Source organism: Anguilla anguilla, chromosome 16 (genome assembly GCF_013347855.1).
Source record: "Anguilla anguilla isolate fAngAng1 chromosome 16, fAngAng1.pri, whole genome shotgun sequence".
Lineage (NCBI taxonomy): Eukaryota > Metazoa > Chordata > Actinopteri > Anguilliformes > Anguillidae > Anguilla > Anguilla anguilla.
Window position 1 is genome coordinate 29,961,859 of NC_049216.1, and position 20,371 is coordinate 29,982,229.

Genomic DNA, 20,371 nt, shown 5'->3' on the forward strand with positions numbered 1-20,371 from the left:
AAACACAAATATTTCTTAACATACAAAAAGGCACCGCTGGGATTCGAACCCAGGATCTCCTGTTTACTAGACAGGCGCTTTAACCAACTAAGCCACGGCGCCACCGCGAATCTTGAGCGAAAAAAAGCCTTCTCAACCGATGCTAAGTAATAATGATGAAACAATTGCCCTCCTTCTTAAAAGACTAATCATTCTTCAAGACCGAACTACTGCTTGTCACTAAGTAAGCTTTATTTCAGCATAGAAGCCAAACTTTATTTCACAACAGAAGCCAAACGCATGTTTTAACGAAACACTTGAGAGTAGCTACATTAGATTGTTGTTAAAACAATGCAAGCACCACGGGGCAAACACCAAGACCTTCGCTAAAGCGAGATAAAAGTTAGCTAGCGATGAGCTTACTAAAGTTAGGACGAACAAGCTAATTAACCTTAGACCCACCAGGAAAGAAGGAGGTCAAAGTCATAATCGCTGTCGTATGACATTCTATGCATATGGAAAGGCTATGTCAGCATAACTAGCTAGCTTGTGTGGAACCAATTTATGGTTCAAAAAAGTTTTTTGTTAATTCATAGCATCAATCCAGACTACAAACCAAAAATGAACCAATGTATTTTGTAAAACATATCGTTATGTTATGTACAATAGATACATCATTCTGCAAACTTTGTGTTGATATCCGTGTAGACCCACTAAGTCGTCCTGGAGTGTTTTTACTCATTTTGAACAATTCTCGCATCTCTTCTTTCTGTCAGACTAGAATCAACCGCTGTATCGAGTTTGGAAAAAAGGTTCTTTCTTTGAGCACAGGACGTCATTACTATTGAATAACGTGCTGAAAAAACTTATTTAACTTGTTTAAAAGGCCTTTGGTTGCATACTTTCAGTTGCCTTGCATGTTTTGTGTTCATTGTTTTTATCACTTTATTTCTGCTGTCTTTATGCTGGCATACCTTTCTTCAAGTTTCTCTTAAGTAGCAGGTTAAAAAACACACAGCAAAACCATAACTGTAAGACTAATTGTGTAGTCTAGTTCCAGTAATGTAGTAGTCCATAGTTTTACAGTGTTTTGCACAATATACCATGTAAAACTTGCTCTTAAATAACTGGTTTTCTGGCTGAGCATAAATTGAACAACCAGTTTTAGAGCAGAAGAGTGGGAAAAATGACATTAGTCATGTTCAGATGCTTTAGTCAACCTTTTTATTAAACATTTCTTCTCCCATCTCCATCTCAGTGAAAGCCATGGGTCTATAACCCACTGTGCATTCTGTATTGCTGTTGTTGCCTAGCAACAGTGTCAATGCCAACTGGGAGCAGAGAGAAGTCAGCAATAATAGATCTCAATAGGAACACTTAAGAGACCTGTGTGAATCCTAAAACTGAGAACAGTGTCAAGGACTAGCATTGAATTTGCACCCAATTAGGCCGTATTGCTCCAACCTTCCATTTTCATGTGAAGGTCAAAGGACCTAAAATACTGCTAAAATGCATGAAATCTAGACCAAGCTAAATGGTGTTGTGTTCTCTATGCATGTATAACTCACAAAGTCTATTATTGCCTTTGATGAGCCTAAGCATGTCAGGATTTATGCCATGTGGTGCAAGGCTGAGACTTTGGGGGATGCATGTACCATTAAAGCACACGTGTACCTGAAGAAACCCAATGTGCCCTTGAAATACACCAAAGAGCAGGAAACCAGCCCAGAAAAGGGTTCATCAGCTGAATACAGATGGACACACACCCACAGAAAACCACCTTTCTATAACCATAGCCATACAAGCAAGCTTTTGATTGTGCAGTTTTGAGCAGTCTCTGCAATCAATCTGCATCCAGGAGCTGCACAATGCCCTGTTAATTATGGGATTGCCTCATACTTACAATGCCTCCAGGAGCATGAAATATGGTTAGGCCCCACTGAACCATTTCTACCTAATACGCCCAGTCACTCATTTCCACACGGGGAGAAACATATGGCAATACTAGAACGGCAGAACATTTCTTGGACAGCAGCTTTGAGCATTTTTAATGATGTAACAAGGCACACAGTGTGTCAACTGAATCTCAAATTTGAAACACCAGCAGGGAGCTTTACTCCGAGCCGTATTGTGGGGTAAAGGAAAATGGTAAATAAGTGAAGAGACAGGGGGGGAGAATGAGGGAATGAGAAACAGACCAGAGCTGGAATTTAAAGGGCACGTCAATGCAATTCCCATCCTGGCAGCATCAGACAGCAGATGTGGGTTGGGACAAAATCCAAAAAAAAAAAAAAAAAAAAAGTTCCTCATTGCAGTTTGTGAAAAACGATCTGCCGTCTTCTTTCAAAACAATTATCAGGATCATCACACCCTGATTTGCATTCCATCTGTTCAACAAAGCAATCTGTTCAGACAGTTGACTGTACTTCACTTTGGCAAACAACTTTAACAACACAGATTAGTTTAGCCACTACCACTTAATGAGAACATGACACTTTAATGCTCCGATTGCTTATAAATCTCCTCACTCGATACTGAACGTTTTGCATGTTACATTTGTATTGAGGAACTACTGACAATATACATCCATACATATATCTGCAAGATCATAACGCTCACACTGCTTAGATTATTCAAGCTGTTTTAATGTTAACACATGCATGCATGTACACAGATGCACACATGCATGTACACAGACAGCAATCATGTCTATTTGCTTTGGGAAAAATCAAACTCTGAGGGTACCAGGGTTACCGTATAGTGACATACTGTCCTGAAAAATATAGTACAAATATACCATAAATGGCCAAATGTATGTGGACACCTGACATCCAACATCGCAACATGGAATTAGTCAAATCTTTGCTGCTTTAACAGCCTCCACTCTTCTGGAAATGCTTTATACTAGATGTTGGAGCATTGCTGCAGGGATTTGCCTCCATTCAGCCAGAAGAGCATTAGTGAGGTCAGGCACTGATTGGGCGATTAGGCCTGGCCCACAGTTGGCTTTCCAACGGATCCCAAAGATCTTGGATGGGGTTGATGCCAGTGCTCTGTGCAGGCCTGTCAAGTTTTTCCACACCATTCTCGACCAAACCATTTCTATATGGACATCGCTGTGTGCCCGGTGGCATTGTCATGCTGAAACAGGAAAGGGCCTTCCCCAAACTGTTGGGGAAGCACAGAACCATGAAAAACAGCCCCAGATCAAGGGGTGTCCAGATAATTTTGGTCACAGAGCGTATGTTCAAGTGAGTGAGCTTGATAGATTAGTTACCCTTTTAACAATGAAAACCCAGCTAGGCAAATGTGAGAAGCTAGCTGGATAGCAAAAATAATTAGCAAACAAGGGACTTACACAATCCTTTAAAATATGGTAAGAAAGTGTTAAAATTGCACGCTGTTAACATGACCCAGGATGCTCAAAATACAGCTGACATGCTTGGTCGGCAACCTAGAAATTAAGCAACATCCCTAATGGATTTCCCTGAGCGATAGCCAAGCTGCTGTCCTCTCCTCAGTAGCAGCTCCTCCAAAGGCTCAACACTGCTCCCGGATTGCACAATCTTCCTCTGGTTACTACACATTTGTTGGACGATCAGCACTCTATGGTTCTCTACATTTTTAATTGAGCATACTGCGGACTGCTTCCAAAAATAAACACTGAAACTAAACTACCGTTTCGTTTCCACACGTCGGCCTTCACTGGGGGAATCTTCGCCCCTGGACAAAATGGAATTTTGCTTTTCATTCGAAAGCACAACTATATATTCATAACATATTTATATTGCAATCCATTTATACTGCTGGATATTTACTGAAGCAGCTCAGGTTAAGTACCAATCGCTCAAGGGTACAACGGCAGTTAGCCCCTATTAGGAAATAAACTGACCATCTGAATAACAAGCCCAGCTCCTTACCTGTTATGCCACACACTGCGGCCCTATACCTATACATACACACTTAAAATAACAATATTTTGGTAACGTTCAGGTACAGGAATTGTTCTTCTCATCCTCATCTAGTTACCTGAGCAGGTAGTTCACACAAGTCTTAAAGACAGCAATTTCAAAAGTTATGATCATTCCTATTTTGGATATAAACCGGACATATATGTAGTACACTTTGAAATCCGCTGCAGTGGGAGATATGAAGTGTACAATGAACAGAAATTAAAACCCCAAGATGTCGATGTTTAATACAAACTTCATCAAAAATCCACAACCAAATATCTAAATTAAAAGTCCAAATATTTACACTCTGCCAAGTTCGCATTTATTTAAAAACAAAATCTCCACCATCTTGATGGGTGACGACTTGAAAATCTACAGTCTTTAGAAACTGTAAAATAAAGAATCATAAAGAATCATAATTCACTTTCCATTCCTGTGGCACTCTACTGAGCAGTTCCCAGCTGCAGTCTGAGGGAACTGAGGATCCGTCTGTACAGGGCTCTGAACGGGGCAATACAACGTATGCTATGCGTTGAGCACCATGTAACACCACAGCAGTGAGCCAAAGGGCATCCTCACAGAGGACACGTGCACTTCTTCCGTTTCAGCGCATTCAAAGCACCTTCTTCCCACCGAGAGTTTTCAGCCTGTCAAACAAGGGGGGAAAAAAATCACAGGTCAATAAACAGGTCAGGTACAGGGTGAGTGAATACAGTAGCCCCAGCCATCCTTGATGAGTGCAGTCAGCTGCATTAAAGGCTAACAGTTCCTTCCCTATACTGAACGCAGTGTCAGTGACTTTTTAAGTTATCCTGTTTGCAGGCAGACAGTCACAACGTCGTAACCACCTGCGTCAACAAGTCACGGCGGACGCCTGCGGAAACACGAACGCGACGTCCGCGGCGACTGAAAAGCCGACCGCGAAAACTGGACACCGGCGCTCAGCGGGACGACAGGAAGTGCCGGTGAACTCTGACCTTTTCAGCAGCTCCTCGGTCGACAAAGCGCCAGGGCCGTCGTCCGAGTCGCTGCCGCTGTCCGCCGAGGCGCCGGAACTGCTGCCGGAGTCCTCCGCCGCCTTCTTCTTCTTCTGCTTTCCCTTGTGTTTGTGCTTCCTGTGCTTCTTCTTGTGCTGAAAGAGCACAGGGCAAAGAGAGGGCCGATAAACGAGACACCAGGAGGACCCAGCCAGCCAAGCGTACGCCTCGCAAAGTCTAAAAACTGTCGCCAAAGTAGGGAAGTTTTACAAGCTGTCCAAATATGATGAAAACGCCTGCTGGGCAAAGCTTATTATAAGAAGTATTAGAAACCCAAATACTTCTTATAAGGCTATCACAGTGTTGCCCTGGTTTGTTTCACTGTTGTAAACATTGTAAAACATATAATAATAATAAAATAAAAGAAATATTGATTGCTTAATTGCTTTAGAAACAATACCCAGCTGTTCAAATGGACTGCGTGTAAAAACATCATCGGTTTAAATCTCTCCGTACGCATCTGCCAACTGCCGTAATGCAACATCATGCAGCGACTGCACATGCGCCTGCAGCAAACCTTTTTCTCCTTCTTGTGTTTATGCTCCTTCTTGGCCTTGTGCTTCTCTTTGCATTTCTTCTTGTGTTTTTCCTCCTTGGATGGAGGGACTGAGGAGGAAAGCTGCTGTCCCCCTGGAAGTGAAGAAAGGAAGGATGAGGTGGAAGACAGTGAGCAGAGCTGATATTAAACATATCGTGTTTACATAACTGCCAACCGTGAGGATGAACTTTAACTGACAAGGGTATGACGGAGGCGGCAGTCTGGGCCCAAACTCCTCCTCTTCCTCTCTCCGGCCCTGGGGAGGGACGCCAGAGGACCCACTCGCCACTGGGGCGGCTTTCACTTCTGTGGAAAAATAAAAATTAAAAATGAGATCAGCATGTATATGCCACTGACCATTATCTAAGCTCTCTCATTCACTCCCACTGTACGCCTACTTTCACTGGTGGGCTGCATGCGTGGGGAATCTGAATGTGAAGCACTGCGCTGAGCGTGGGGGGGATTACTGGGAGCTTTAGCCTGGTCTCTGAGCAGCTTGCCTCGTTTCACAAAACGAGCAGCGCCAGTCCAGCAGCCCAGCGCCCGCAGAACCCGGCTGAGCCGCCTGGCAGAGCGCGAGATGGGCGGCGCGTGAGGGGACTGCGCTTGTTACGTTCACGCCGCTCTAACCTTGTTGGGCCGGGGTGGGGGCCCGGGCCGGGACCGGGGCTGGGGTGGGGGTGGGTGGAGCTGCAGCAGCTGGCAGGTGGGGGCCTGTGTTGGGCTGGCTCACTGCCTGAGGCCCTGGCTGTTCCTGGCCACCTTCCTCCTGCTCGTCCTCGCTCTCCCCCTCAGACGACGAGGAAGACTTCTCGTCGGATGAACTGGCGAAGATGGCCTTGAACAAATCCATGGGCGGCCGGGTCTCCTCTTCCTCCTCCTCATCTTCCTGCTGCGGCTCCGCTTTCGACTTCAGAGAAAAAAAAAATAAGAGAGAGAAAACTCCACGAGTGTTCTAACCACCGAGCGTGAAATCCTTTCTGTGCTCGAGGTAATTCTCATTTCCAGCAATGAGGATGTGATTACAGACAGATAATGATCACAAGCCCTCCTCCCCCAAGCAAAAACAATCTGCCATCAGCGCAACAACTAAATCAAAACATGGCTCATTATTTAATTTCAGGAAAGTGCTCTCACTCTGAGGAGGCTTCTTATCAAGAGCCTTGCAGACGCAGCATATCATAACCCACCACAGTGTAAAAGCAAATAACCCCTTCATTTCACTGGTAATGAAATCTCCCCAGCAGTCATGGGGTCACAGACTCACAGACACAGATCAGTCCTCCTGCTCTGTAATAAGTGAGTGTGTCAGTAGTTCCTTGGCTGTGTAATAAGTGTGTGTCACTCTGTGGCAGTGTCCGGTGCTGGGTGTCAGTAGTCGGTCAGTGAGTGTGTCAGTAGGTCAGTACCTCCGCAGCAGTGTCTTGTGCTGGGTGTCAGTAGTAGGTCAGTAGTGCATCAGTAGGTCAGTACCTCCGCGTTAGTGTCTGGTGTTGGGTGTCAGTAGTAGGTCAGTAGTGTGTCAGTAAGTCAGTACCTCCGCGTTAGTGTCTGGTGCTGGGTGTCAGTAGTAGGTCAGTAGTGCATCAGTAGGTCAGCACCTCTGAGGCAGTGTCTGGTGCTGGGTGTCAGTAGTAGGTCAGTGAGTGTCAGTAGGTCAGTACCTCTGCAGCAGTGTCTGGTGCTGGGGCGCCGCCCTCCTGGCTGCCCTGCTCTTGCGGTGTGGACGAGGCCAGGCAGCGAGCCTCGCTCAGGAACTCGCTCAGGGGGTCCTTCGCCTCGCTGGCTTGGGCCGACACGTCCCACCTCGACCTCTTCGCCGGTTCTGCAGGTTTGGGGGCACCTGCTCGAACAGGGAGAGGAAGGACGGACACACCTCATAATCACTCCACCCCTATCCCCATTCACCCACAAAGCCTGTCCACACCAAGTGACCCATTTAACTACAGAAAAGCAGTCACACTTCAGCCTCTTTCAGCATAACAAGAACACTTATAATTACAAAGAACAGCACGGGCAGAAAAATGCTGCTGGCACACAGTGACGCCCAGTTGCGCGGTGACACATTTAATTAGGCCGTTCTGACGAGTGTGACCTCCTTTCAGATGCCGTGTCGTGAGAAGCACGACGCCTGACTCACGGGCGGTGGGAGAGAAGCATGCTGGGAGTCACTCTTCAGGAGCCCAGCCGTTTAACGAGGGCTGCTTGTTCGCGGAGCACCGCGAAGTTAAAGGAAAGGACGCAGAAACCGCAGCGTAAGAGCGCGCAGGGGCAGCGAACGCGTCCGAGCCCCCGCACAGGCACGACGCCGGAGCTCTGTGCCATACCGTGAGGGGCGGCAGGCCCACGCGGACCCTGCGCTTCGGTCCTCCCACTGGTGCTGCTGCCCCCCCCGCCGCCGCCGCCGCCGCCGCCGCCGCCGCCGCCGTCCGTCATGGTTAAGAAATTGAACACGGAGAACTTGTCTCTTTTTACCTTGGGCAGTCCCACAAGCCCTGACCTGGGAATTCAACGGGAGCTGGTTAGTAAATAAAAGATGCACGCTCGGTCAGAGACTGTGCCAATGCAACTGCATTCAGCCCCGAGAGGGGAACAGGAACATGCACAAATCTCCTTCAGGTCTCACTTCCTTTTTGTTTGTGTTCAGAGCACATTTCTGATTTTCAGACTGGGCTGAAAACTGGGCCCTTATTTTAATCTATGCTTTATTCTTCCGTCTCTGCAGTCTGTAAGTGCAAAGCACTATGAGATTGTTAATGAAAACTGCAATCTGATTTAAAGGACCTATTTCTTTTTTGATATAATGAAAAGTGCAACATTTAACATGTTTTATTTAATATGATTTGTATTACTCATAAGCATACTCGGGGTAAGGGTCAGGGATGTTGAAGCGTTTGCAGAGCAGTGTGTCGGGGTGCCACTCAAACGTGTCCCTCGTCAGCTTGCCGAACATCTTCATCTTCACCGCCGCCTGCTTGTCGTCAGCGTCACCCTGAGAGGGAGGGAGAAGGGCAGAGGGGATTACATCATCGCTCCCGGGGCCGTCCGATTGGCCGAGCCCGCGCTGACGACATCACCGGGGGCCCCACCTCCTGGTCACGCGGGACCTCCACGGTGCTGCCGTCGTCCTCGTGCTTGCCGCGGGTGAAGCGGCTGTTCAGGGACGAGCTGCTGGGCTTGTAGAGCATGGCGGCCCGCACGAACTCGTCCTGCTCCCGCCCCCGCTCCCACTCCGTCATCCCGGGGTCCAGGCTGGCCTCCAGAGCGTCTGCACACAGCAGCGGCAGCCGTTTTAAAAAAACCAAATTTTACATTTTCTGCGTCCTCCACACACAACATTCACCGTGTGTTTGTGGGCGGCAGTGTAGTATAATGGGTAAGGAACCGGTCTTGTAACCTGAAGGTCACAGGTTCGATTCCCGGTGGGTAGGGCACTGCCGTTGTACCCTTGAGCAAGGTGCTTAACCTGTAATGCTTCAGTGTACAGTATATCCAGCTGTATGAACGGGTGCAATGTAAATGCTATGTAAAAGTTGTGTAAGTTGCTCTGGATAAGAGAATCTGCTAAATGCCTTTAATGCAATGTAATGTAATGTTTGTAATCTGTAATGGCGTACTGAACCAAAAAGCAGTGCTGATGAAAACTGGCAGGGCGGTCCCTGTGAGAGGGAGCTCTACCTTTGTCTCCCTGCTTCAGCTTGCTGATGTACAGGTCGTAGCGCGCTTGCTTGTGCGGGGTTTTGTCGAAGGGCTTGAAGGTCTCGGCGGAGTGCGCCGTAGGGCTGCTCCAGGCGCTCAGGGCCTGCTCAGCGCCCGCGGGCTGGAAGCGGCTGGACAGGGCATGCTGGGAAGAGGCCCTGGCGGCGGCGGCAGCTGCACCCGCGGCGGCCACGCCCGCTGCCACCATGGCCACGCGCCGGTCTTCGGACGAGCCTTCAGGCTTCCTCTCCTGCGCTGCTTTCCGCAGTCCCTCCAGACGCTCCTTGTCCTTACCGTCCAGCAGGTCAAAGACTGAGCTGGGCCCTGCAGACCACAAACACTGTCAGAACACCCCCCACTGCACACGCTCAGTACATCCCCCACTGCACACGCTCAGAACATCCCCCACTACACACGCTCAGAACATCCCCCACTGCACACGCTCAGAACATCCCCCACTGCACACGCTCAGAACATCCCCCACTGCACACGCTCAGAACATCACTCAGTGCACACGCTCAGAAAGTCACCACTGCACATGCTCAGAACATCCCATACCGCACATGCTCAGAACATCCTCTACTGCACATGCTCAGAATGTCATCCCACCACACACGCTCAGAACATCCCCTACTGCACACGCTCAGAACATCACCCACTGCACACGCTCAGAACATCACCCAGTGCACATGCTCAGAACACCCCAAAAAGGGGAAGCAAATATAACTGACTTTTCATGTACACAGGATTTTTAAAGTGAATTTAAGTAATAATAGGGGGAGAATAGTACATGCATACTGTAAATACATAATGTAAATCAATTATTTTAATAAAGCAATGCAGTGTGGGTAGAGACCATTCTAAGCACAGACAGGCTGTGAAGCTTAGCAGGTCAAATCTGAATTTACTCCACAGGGGAAGGGAACCAGACAGGGAGAATCTGAGCTTCCAGAAACCCTGTCCCTCATGCTCCCGGTCTAAAAGGTGGCCAGGAGATCAGCATTTAATACAGCCTGACAAGCTCAATTGAGGGGAATGGTTCTTCACAAGCCTTCCGTTTTCTTCCCCCAGGGGCACTGTGGGATATTGGAGGACTTCCTGACTGGAAGATCAGGATAAGAGCTGTGGCTTTGCCCTGACAACAAGCTGGAGACCTGTGATCCCAGAAAGATTAGCATCAGCCATTTACTGCGCACTCACACAGAGCAGCTGGAGAATTCTCTTAATACTTTTTTATGAACACTAAACAGGTATCTTTAAATTACCCAGGAGCACAGGTGTAATAAAAAAACACTGAAGAGCACAAGTAACCGTCGGCATAGTAACGGTGATTCATATCACAGTCAAAGAGGCACTTGTCAAACGCAGGCCATGGCAAAAAGTAAGAATGCTAGGCCACCACTACTAAACAACACCAAAATAGAGCAAAGTTCCCCATTAAAATGACCAAATAACAGCGATGACCTGACACCACCAGAAGGTACATCACCATGTCAGTCTCCAGCAACCCTCATGTCTTCAGAAATAAACAGTAAAGGATATTGAGGCTGGCGGCGCGACAGGCGTAGCTGCAGGACTGTTTGTTCGTCCTTGGGCCGATAAGCAGCCATGAGGGACCGGCTTTGCGGCGCAGAGCGCCGGGGAAGAGAGTCATTAAGGCCGCCAAGGCGCTAATTACACGCGCGGCACACGGTGTGCCAGTGAGTCACGCGGCGGCGGCTGCAGGGACAGAGCCGGCATGGCCGCCGGTGTAAATGATCCGGCGCATCCTGGGGCTGAGGAACACCGCAGGAAAATGGCGGCTTCACCGCAGCTGCACCACACCAGCCTGAGGAGGCAGGGGGAGCGGGGTGACTGACGCTGACTCTCTGCGGGGTGTCAGGTAGGTACACACACACACACACACACACACACACACACACACACACACAAAAGCACTGAGGTGGCCACACACACACACACACAAGCACTAAGGTGGCCACACACAAACACACACACACACACACACACCCACACAAAAGCACTAAGGTGGCCACACACACACACACACACAAGCACTAAGGTGGCCACACACAAACACACACACACACACACACACCCACACAAAAGCACTAAGGTGGCCACACACACACACACACATACACAAACATAGGTAAAGTAAGGACAGCTGATAGAACCTGAAGCACAAAGCTGCTTCACACAGTGGGGGAGTTTTACTGAGTAGGCCAAGTACAAACACACAGTCCTACACGCATCTCAGTGTGTGGGTACAGTTATTTAACGCTGCGCTCTACCAAACACCTTTACCTTCCAGTCCAAACTGGATCTGTGCGCATTTCTTTTTAGCTCCCCCTCCCTCCCTTTCTCCCTCCTTCCCTCTCTTTCTCTCCCCCTCTCTCTCTCATGCATGTGTGTGCACGTGCACACACACACACACACACACACACTCAGATATATGCACTCACACACACGCACGCAGGCATGCACACACACTCTCACAGCAGCAGAAGCCTTGTGTGGGCACACTGTGTCAGGAGGAGCAGCTGACAGGCAGGTAGCACAGAGGTCGTGTTAACACAGGATTCTGCGTATTTTACGCAGATAAGAGCCAAAACACAGGGTAAAAAATACACTGCGTAGACGCAGATTTTGCTCTGACATTTGTGTTTTTTATTGATCATAATATTTACACAGCCGTTGGTAGCACTGCGAGATTCAAAGAAAGCACTTAATTTGAATAAAAAGTGGAAAACGAGAGGTCATGCTCTCTAGCTAGCTTTTTTACCACAATGCATTTGATTTGTTTGATAATGTTCGGCAGTAGAGATGCAAGCAGTTTTGTTTACAAAAATTGCTGCCCTTTTAAAGTTGTACAGCTGATGATTTTCTGCCTGTGCGAGGGCATGCTATATTGTAGGAGTCATGATGGCGCGAGTTCAAGTTCGCTGGTTTTGTTTTTTCCCTCGACTTTATTACGCAGGCTACATCTCAGCCATCCAATTTAAATTCAGTTACTTGACTTAATTAGGGCTAATACGCTGTGCCTGTCATGAGTGGATGCATGTTTTATTGGGAGGGGTGTAGCATCGTTAGCCTGGGTTTATGTGAAGCCTGTGCTCTCATAGTTGTGTACTTAATCTGGACATAATATAAAAAAATAAAACAAAAAACGTAATTACAAAACCGCGTTTTTTGTACCTCCATAAGGCGGTAGAATCGGAATAGTCAGTACAATGACCGCATTGCCATCAGGAATACAGTAGTGTCATAGGATAGCTCTAAGGAGCACTATTTTTATCAGAACGCAAAGGGAATTAGTGTAAAGCGCAGATTATGAAATGTCCTGCGTTCCAAAGGTGCAGTATTCTACGGGCTAGCGCGACCACTGGTGGAGGCACCTGCTCCCTGGTGGAGCAGCACAAACGCAGGTAAAGGTTGGGTACCTGCTCCCTGGTGAAGCAGCTCAAACCCAGGTAAAGGTTGGGTACCTGCTCCCTGGTGCAGCAGTGTAAGTTAGGTGGAGGTTGGGTACAGTACCTTGCAGAGACGACTCCCCCAGCAGCTCTCTCCGCTGAGAGGAGTCGAGCTGGTGACGCCCCTGAGGCTGGGAGTCCTGGGACAGGTGCCCCACCGACGCCTGCAGGGCCTGGGCCACCTGGGGGCTCACGGTGGACAGGTCCACCACGGGCCGGAAGTAGTGCACTGGTCTGTAGTCCCGCGGGAGCACAGGAGGGGGGAAAATCTGCAATATTCACAAAATATTTTGGGGTTTACAACAAAAAACTACAACATGAGGGACCATACAAAAATTAGGAAAATTCTGCTATGGATTCTAATGGTAAAAATATATATTCTCTCACTTTTCAACTTATTGATGGAAGAAAAATGTTTCACAAGTAAATGTAATGATACAAATCACACTAGGCCTGCAGCTATTGACTACCATGTGAGTTATTTTCGTGAACGATCAAATAATAAATACATTTTTTAAAACACACCGGAAAAATACCATGTGCTTATGCCAAGTGCTTATTTTAATAAACAGAGAGCCAGAGAAAACGAAGTGGCCAAATTAAAATGTTTTGCTTATTTGTCGTTTGTGTACTCAATCTCAGCTAATATAGTGTGTACAGCATGTCAGAACAGATTCTGAACACATAAATCCTTTATGGGTTAGATATGAAAGGGTGTGGACTGCGGGTAACCTGCAAGGGAAACTTAACGCCCCCCCCCCCACTCAGCATATACCAAACTCTTAACTTTAATCATTTAATAACACTGAACGTTTAGCACATCCATGCCTGAACAAGCCAGAAGAGTACCACCACTGTGTCCCCACAGTCTGAGACACTTCAGAGCAATTTCACACGCATTTATAAAACTGTATTTATGACACAGACTTTGATACCAAACTGAGAGGAATAAAAAAGCCTACGGTTTTATTGTCCACGGGGTTGGCAGCCAGGGTGAAGCCCTCCAGTATTTTACCCAGATAAGCTGCGTCTTTACTGGGCGCTGATGGAGAGAGAGAAACACAAGGACAGAGACTGTAAAATGAGAGGAAGCAGAATTCATGTCCAACGTGTTCACACTTACATTTGTAAAGGCATCTACCCTGACAACGATAGCCTTTGTTTACGGCTAGTATAACAAAAAAAAGACATCCTTTTAATTAAGGAGTTATTCTGATTAAGAGCTACACCAGCGGTACAAATGAGTCTCTTTTTCCCCAAAGCTGAACAAAACGATTATTGTCTTGCTGTTGCATCGAGGAAGCTCTTGCGGAGATAAGACACAATGGACCTATTCAGAGGGAATCTCAAATGGGATAGAAATAATCGTGAAGGAGTTCCGACTTCAGAGTCAGTCTGAAATACGTAAAACCATCAAATTACAGTAACGTACCATAGAGGTCTGTCTCATCCACAAAGGACAACTACTGTAGTGTGTATATGTTGGCATTATGGTGAATACGAGTGCACGTATGACCCATTTTAGTCGCACTGGGTTATGTAAAATAAAAACACAACCTACACAGTGCAGTAAATGCAAGCCATTTGGAATGGAGGAGGTTTGTCCATTTCTGATTGGCTGGTACCTTTTTTCTTGTTTCTGTACTGCTGTGGCGCCGTCCAGCCGAAGAGCCCGTCTCCTGGCTCCTCCCCCCCCAGCACGGTGTCGTAGTTGGAGAGGGCGTCTCTGTGGTAGATATCATCATCCTCCTCCTCCAGCGCCCCCACACCAAACGCCTACAGGTCCAAAACGAATAAATACGCAAAATACAAATCACAATTAAACATGGATCCTGCTAAAACGCGAGGGCAGACACAAACTACCATCCCAGTCTCTACCCCCACTGACTCAGTGTTTCTGGACTGTGAACTGCCTACAACACACATTGTCTGTTGTAGAGACATTCACAGATGTGCCTCAGAAGTGAATGTTTACTTTTATAATCTGCAGTCCGGCACAAGCCACGTTGCCACATTATGCTTTTACTGAGTTAATATAAAAGACTCTGACACGTGGTATGACACTGGAGATGTAGCTCGTCGTCATGCCTCCTAGTTTGACCAACCATAACTTTCTGACCTATGCTTCCTGTGTGAACTGGACTTCAATGTGTTCATGGCTACGAATAACTCTTACATAATGAGTGTTGCACCTTATCGGACCTGTGTTCTGTAGTTGTTCCAATGACCTTCGGTACACACTTACTGCACATCACTTTGGATAAAAGCGTCTGCCTAATAAACGTAACGTAATGTAATGGAGATATGAAACGGGACTGACCTGACCCGCTACCCCACCCCTCCGCCTGTTTTTAGGGCCGGAGTCGCCCAGCAGGCTGCTGGCCCTGTCCGAGTCCAGGGTGAAGAGGTCAAAGTGCCCCGCCCCGGACCCGCCCACCAGCGCCTGCTGCGGGTTCAGGCCCCGGTACCCCAGCCCGTGCAGGTCGTCTTTGGGGGTGAAGTCGATGGGCATGACGTCTTTCGGCGCAAACGTCACGTTTTCAGGGACGTATTCATCCTCCTCCTCCTGCCAAGTCCACACCAACAACAGTCATTCAGCTGGGTATTTAATAACCATGCTAATATTTACAAAATATTAACAAGTTCAACACCATAAATAGTAAATCTCAATGAAGGCATAGATTAATATAACAAGATAGTAAATTATGCGGACAAAGATATTACTTAATATTCTGCACACTCTTTCCTCTGAGAGGCATTCATCTGGGGACATCCCCTAATTTCATCACAACCATGGTGAATACACAGGTAAGTATGTAGATATCTTGTGACAATTTCTGAAAAGTGAATCTTGTAGATGCAACAAAGAGTTACTGATGTGAGGTCATCAACCAGCGCCCACCAAAGTGTCAGGAGACCCTGGACTTTTCCACTCCTAGTCCACTGCCTCCCAAAGGCCATTTTCCAACAACTTTTTAACCCATAATGATGCCTGATTTATGCAGACACATGAGCATTCAGCCCAGTGCAACAACATCATACGAAGTCACAGGTACCTCAGATTCCTCAGATCCATTCGGTGGCAAAGCACAACCATACCCTCTTAACCCAGCATCTGTGAGAAACAGAGAAGAGTGCCAAATGAGACAGTAAATGGGCAAGAGTCTTTGTAACAGAGAGAAATGAACCCATTTGATTTAACTACATGATTAATTTATAGGGAAACGGATTTGTTTAGGCTATTGGTTAAACAGGTTAAATGTTTTGGTAAAAGGAGGACTCACCGTTCTTCTGTTTGGCAGGTTTCCTCTTCACACGGGGCCCCACACCCTGCCCTTCTTTCCACCCCATCTTTCTCAGCAGCTCAACCCCCACTGAAGTCCTGAAACACAGCATACACACATCACTCCTCTGACACAGCATACACACATCACTCCTCTGACACAGCATACACACATCACTCCTCTGACACAGCATACACACATCACTCCTCTGACACAGCATACACACATCACTCCTCTCACACAGCATACACACATCACTCCTCTGACACAACATACACACATCATTCCTCTGACACAGCATACACACATCACTCCTCTGACACAGCATACACACATCACTCCTCTGACACAGCATACAGACATCACTCCTCTGACACAGCATACACACATCACTCCTCTGACACAGCATACACACATCACTCCTCTGACACAGCATACACACATCACTCCTCTGACACAACATACAGACATCACTCCTCTGACACAGCATACAGACATCACTCCTCTGACACAGCATACACACATCACTCCTCTCACACAGCATACACACATCACTCCTCTGTCATACATCATTCCTCTGACAATCATACAGACTCCACTCCTCGGGCCCACACGTTCAGCAGAGTATCTGAACATTGTTGTTACATCCTGGGCACAGCTATCCTAACAGGACTCTGCGTGAGTGTGATGCACACACTGCACCTGGCCGGAGCAACAAGGTCCTCCAGCACAGTGTCCCCCGGGATGGGCGCGGTGAGAGCGGTGATTGCCCGGGCCTTGTCCCGCACCTGGTCCCGTCTCCCGGACGCAAAGTCATCCGTGGTGGTGATCTCGCGGGGCGCTATGCCGTGCTCACCAAGATCCTACAGTGAATGTCAAACAGTTACAAGAACAGGAAGAATTAGTGAAGCATGGATCTACATGTTAGGAGGAAGAACTGGTCAGTCATTAAAAATACATTTGTTTTGGGTGAGAACTGCTAACACTTAACCGTCTCCCTGTCTGCAATAACAAAATTCACTACCAAAATCTGACAGATGTTCATTTGGTTTAGAAAATGAAATACAGTTCCCTGACCAAAGCAATTTTAAAAAATCAAGGCCCAAAATGTTACCTCCTCATCCATGAAATCTTCAGGTCTGACCATTTGTTTTTCCGCTTTCTGCTGTCGTGACGACACAAAAGTCGATGGTGCCCATCCTACAAAAACAGAAGTTTGTGTCTCGAGTTTGTATTTAAGTGCAGTCCATATCATTCACCCGATGCTTTGAGGTAAACACCCCTTCTACTGCGACACAATGCAGAATTTCAAGTACACATGGTTCACCAATCAACCAAACAACAAATAATACAGAGAATAAATAAAATAGAAAACAACCACAAACCTTCTTTGGATCCCACAGTGTTGAAGTAGCCAGCCGAAAAACCACCCGTGAAGGCTCCATGGAACCTCTTGAAGCGTCCCTTCTCATCCTTGACCATCTGATCCTGAATTGGGATCGGCTTCCTCAGGGGCTCACCTTCACATAGAAATAACGCACAAATGATACTATTTACACAAGCAAACCCCTGAAATAAACACGCCTGATTCACATCTCTTTAAGGGCACAAGCGTGCAAAATAACTTAATTGATTCTGACGTCAATATTACAGCATAAAGTAAGACGACCAGCTAACAACATCTTGGTGCACATAGCATACGTACCTATGACAAAATTGCGTCCACACTACTGCACCTTCTTCGAAAATAAACATCAGAGTCATCTTTAAATGAGTAACGCTACAGTATGACTATCGCCTTCAATGCTAACAGTGTCATTTTCCTGACATGATATATTCGGTCACTTTGAGGGGGTGACTGTCGATTGTTATTTAATTATTTGTATGCATGGTAGGCTCGATCTAAATATAGTGACAGCATATAGCCTTTCCCCCCAAAGATGTTATTTCTAATTGTACCGCCGTGCTAAAACATGTCTACGCTAGCGGGTCAGACACTCTTCAAGCTAAGTTTTAGAAGAGCTGGCGTTTAAAGTGCTGTGACGAAAACGGCGTTAGATTCACTTTGTAGTCACATACGCCCAGAATGCAAACAAGTTAGGGATTCTTCATGGTGAAAATAAATTTTACGGTAACATCACCTGGCGAGCTACCATGCTATACTTATCTGATCATCGATTTAATATTAGCTACTGACAAAGTGCAGACTGCTGCTGGTACCTAGCTAGTTGACTTTCAGTTGGAATAGATTATCCTATCTGGCTAATAACTAGCTACCCAAGCAACTAAATATACCTAGCATAAGTTAGCAAGACATGCACGATAGCGAACTAGCGGGCTAGTGTGAGCATTCACCACTTATTAGCGATTACTGAAAGACGGGAACTATACTGCCAACCAATAATTCTGAAATAACACTTACTACAAACGACCGCTGGAAAATATACGTTATAAATGTTTCAATACCTTCTTCGAGAGGTTCTAAAGGGGTTCCATAAGTCACAAAATCTTCTTCACCATCACTGTCAGACGCCATTTTGCTACTACAACGACAGTGGCCCGACAGGTTCAAACTTCTTGCTCAAACAATTTAAACTGTCCTTTTATTGCAAACTGTCTGCCATCTACTGTTGTGGATGACCTCGTGAAAACAAGCGTTTAAACGTTTTTAAAACATTAAAAAACATGAATAAATAAATTAAAAACATGAAATATTTGAATATCTATGTTTTCTGAATAAAAGCATCGGCCTTTTTTAAAAAAACTCATATGAATTTCCTATGGAATGCAAACTCTTAATTTACCTGGACGTGATCTTGTAGACAGCTAACAGGTTATACGTCCACGGTCTCACTCTGCTCTGAAAGTACTATACCACCCTCTTGTGGTGAAGTGTTAGAACTGCGAGAATGGTTCTGTCCGTGTCAGCGAGGACGACATTTCGACTGGTTCATCCTCCTCATCTTTATAATTTATGTCAGTGCCTCTTGGATGGTGTATATCTTTGATTTGCCTTTTTTTAAATGAATGGTGTCTTATAAGTGCACACAGGCTGGACATTTTTATGATACATGGCACTGAATGAAAAATAAAAATAATTATCATCATCATCATCATCATACAATACAATACAATAAGCTCTTATATAGCACTCTTCATGTGTACATCCCAGGGCGCTTTACAATAAAAAATAAATAAAAAATATAAATAAATAAATAACCTAAGAGGGATAGGCACATGAGAACGTAAGTAAGAAAGTAAGTTTTAAGATACGATTTAAAAGAACCAATTGTAGCTGCACCTCTGATATGGCTGGGGATTGGATTCCAGAGGCACAGTGCAGCGCAGCTACAAGATCATCATCATCATCATCATCATCACCATCTTCATCATCATCTTCATCATCATCCTCATCATCCTTCCCAGTCCACTCAGTCCAAACTTCAGAACATATGCATAGGTTTGAGGGAAGACAGAGAATGAAACACGTCACCACCGATATTTTTATATGATGTGATTTCTAGAATGCCTAGCATGCTTGTGAGACTTGATGTTTGACTACACGATACCAGGTGGTCCAGCATTGTGTCTCTGCCAAAATTGAAATTAAACATACCTATGCTTCAGAGGTCAAAAAAACAATCACATAATACGCACATCATCGATATCCCGTGGGGACTGCTTAACCAGACCTCACATCAAAATGCACCACACACACATCCATCCAATCCAATACCTCAGTTCAAGTCAGGAGAACAGCCCGAACCAAAGAAAAACCTCCTGTTTGATCTGGTTCGTTGTGCAGCAGCCAGACAGACTCTAGAATAAGAATCGCATTGAGACAAGGTGATTAAAGACCGGGAAGCCAAAACATTCACTGGCCAAAGTTATTCAGTCACGAAAAGAGTCAACGGCCAATCAACTTACGTTTTTTTTTTTTTTGTTGTTGCATGAGACAAAAACTAAAGTAAAAAAACTCTCAGGCTGTTCACTACAAAGGGCATGGGTGTCTCTCCAGTCCCTGGACAAATTCTCTCTCGATCTGGCTGGGTAATTCTGGCCCTCATCCTATATCCCGAACATCTGAAACACCTTAAAGGGATAGTTCACTTTCTGTTTCTGATTACGCCAGACAGCGCTTAGTGTGTGATGCAGGATTTTATGGAAGTATACACAAATTTCTGGTGATATATGGTGACTTTATAATGACTGGCTTGAGGCGTTCAGAGATTTGTGGTCTGAAGGAGGAAAATGCACTTCAAGTAACTCCAATGCAGGTTTCTCAGCGATGCTATGTTTCCAGAGGACCGTGCATATGAACAGATTCATTCTACAGTTTTTGTTACAATTGTAAACGTATCAGATTTATGCAGTACTTGTTTCCTTGCACGCAGTAGTCTCAGGTGGC

General features: G+C 46.2%; 1 protein-coding gene and 1 non-coding gene across 3 annotated transcripts; both read right to left on the minus strand.

Moving 5' to 3' along the window:
• Positions 1–28: 28 nt before the first annotated feature.
• On the minus strand, positions 29–102 carry trnat-agu. Its single transcript has one exon. It is a non-coding gene; the product is annotated as a tRNA-Thr (tRNA).
• A 4,049-nt stretch (positions 103–4,151) lies between these two features.
• Positions 4,152–19,381, minus strand: gpatch1 (G patch domain containing 1). Of its 2 annotated transcripts, XM_035396623.1 has the most exons (21): positions 18,768–18,928; positions 18,430–18,506; positions 17,349–17,483; positions 17,078–17,163; positions 16,666–16,826; positions 15,964–16,061; positions 15,736–15,794; positions 15,000–15,245; positions 14,305–14,455; positions 13,642–13,721; positions 12,744–12,948; positions 9,186–9,530; positions 8,597–8,775; positions 8,372–8,499; positions 7,835–8,007; positions 7,172–7,350; positions 6,138–6,417; positions 5,706–5,813; positions 5,487–5,599; positions 4,910–5,064; positions 4,152–4,579 (listed from the first exon to the last, which is right to left on the minus strand). In XM_035396623.1, exons 2-21 carry the CDS (start codon positions 18,497–18,499, stop codon positions 4,546–4,548), a joined length of 2,985 nt encoding a protein of 994 aa, XP_035252514.1. In that variant the 5' UTR covers positions 18,500–18,506; positions 18,768–18,928; the 3' UTR covers positions 4,152–4,545. The 2 variants fall into 2 exon arrangements, with proteins under 2 accessions (XP_035252514.1, XP_035252515.1); XM_035396624.1 differs by lacking the exons at positions 18,430–18,506; positions 18,768–18,928 and adding an exon at positions 19,265–19,381.
• Between the last annotated feature and the right edge of the window lie 990 nt (positions 19,382–20,371).

Excerpts from the sequence above, each read along its gene's own strand:
- gpatch1 (XM_035396623.1), bottom strand. The coding sequence starts at position 18,499 with ATGGCGTCTGACAGTGATGGTGAAGAAGATTTTGTGACTTATGGAACC. Across the intron at positions 8,500-8,596 it reads AGGTCCCGCGTGACCAGGAG|GGTGACGCTGACGACAAGCA; the intron begins GTGGGGCCCCCG and ends CCTCCCTCTCAG. Across the intron at positions 6,418-7,171 it reads CACCAGACACTGCTGCAGAG|TCGAAAGCGGAGCCGCAGCA; the intron begins GTACTGACCTAC and ends TTTTCTCTGAAG.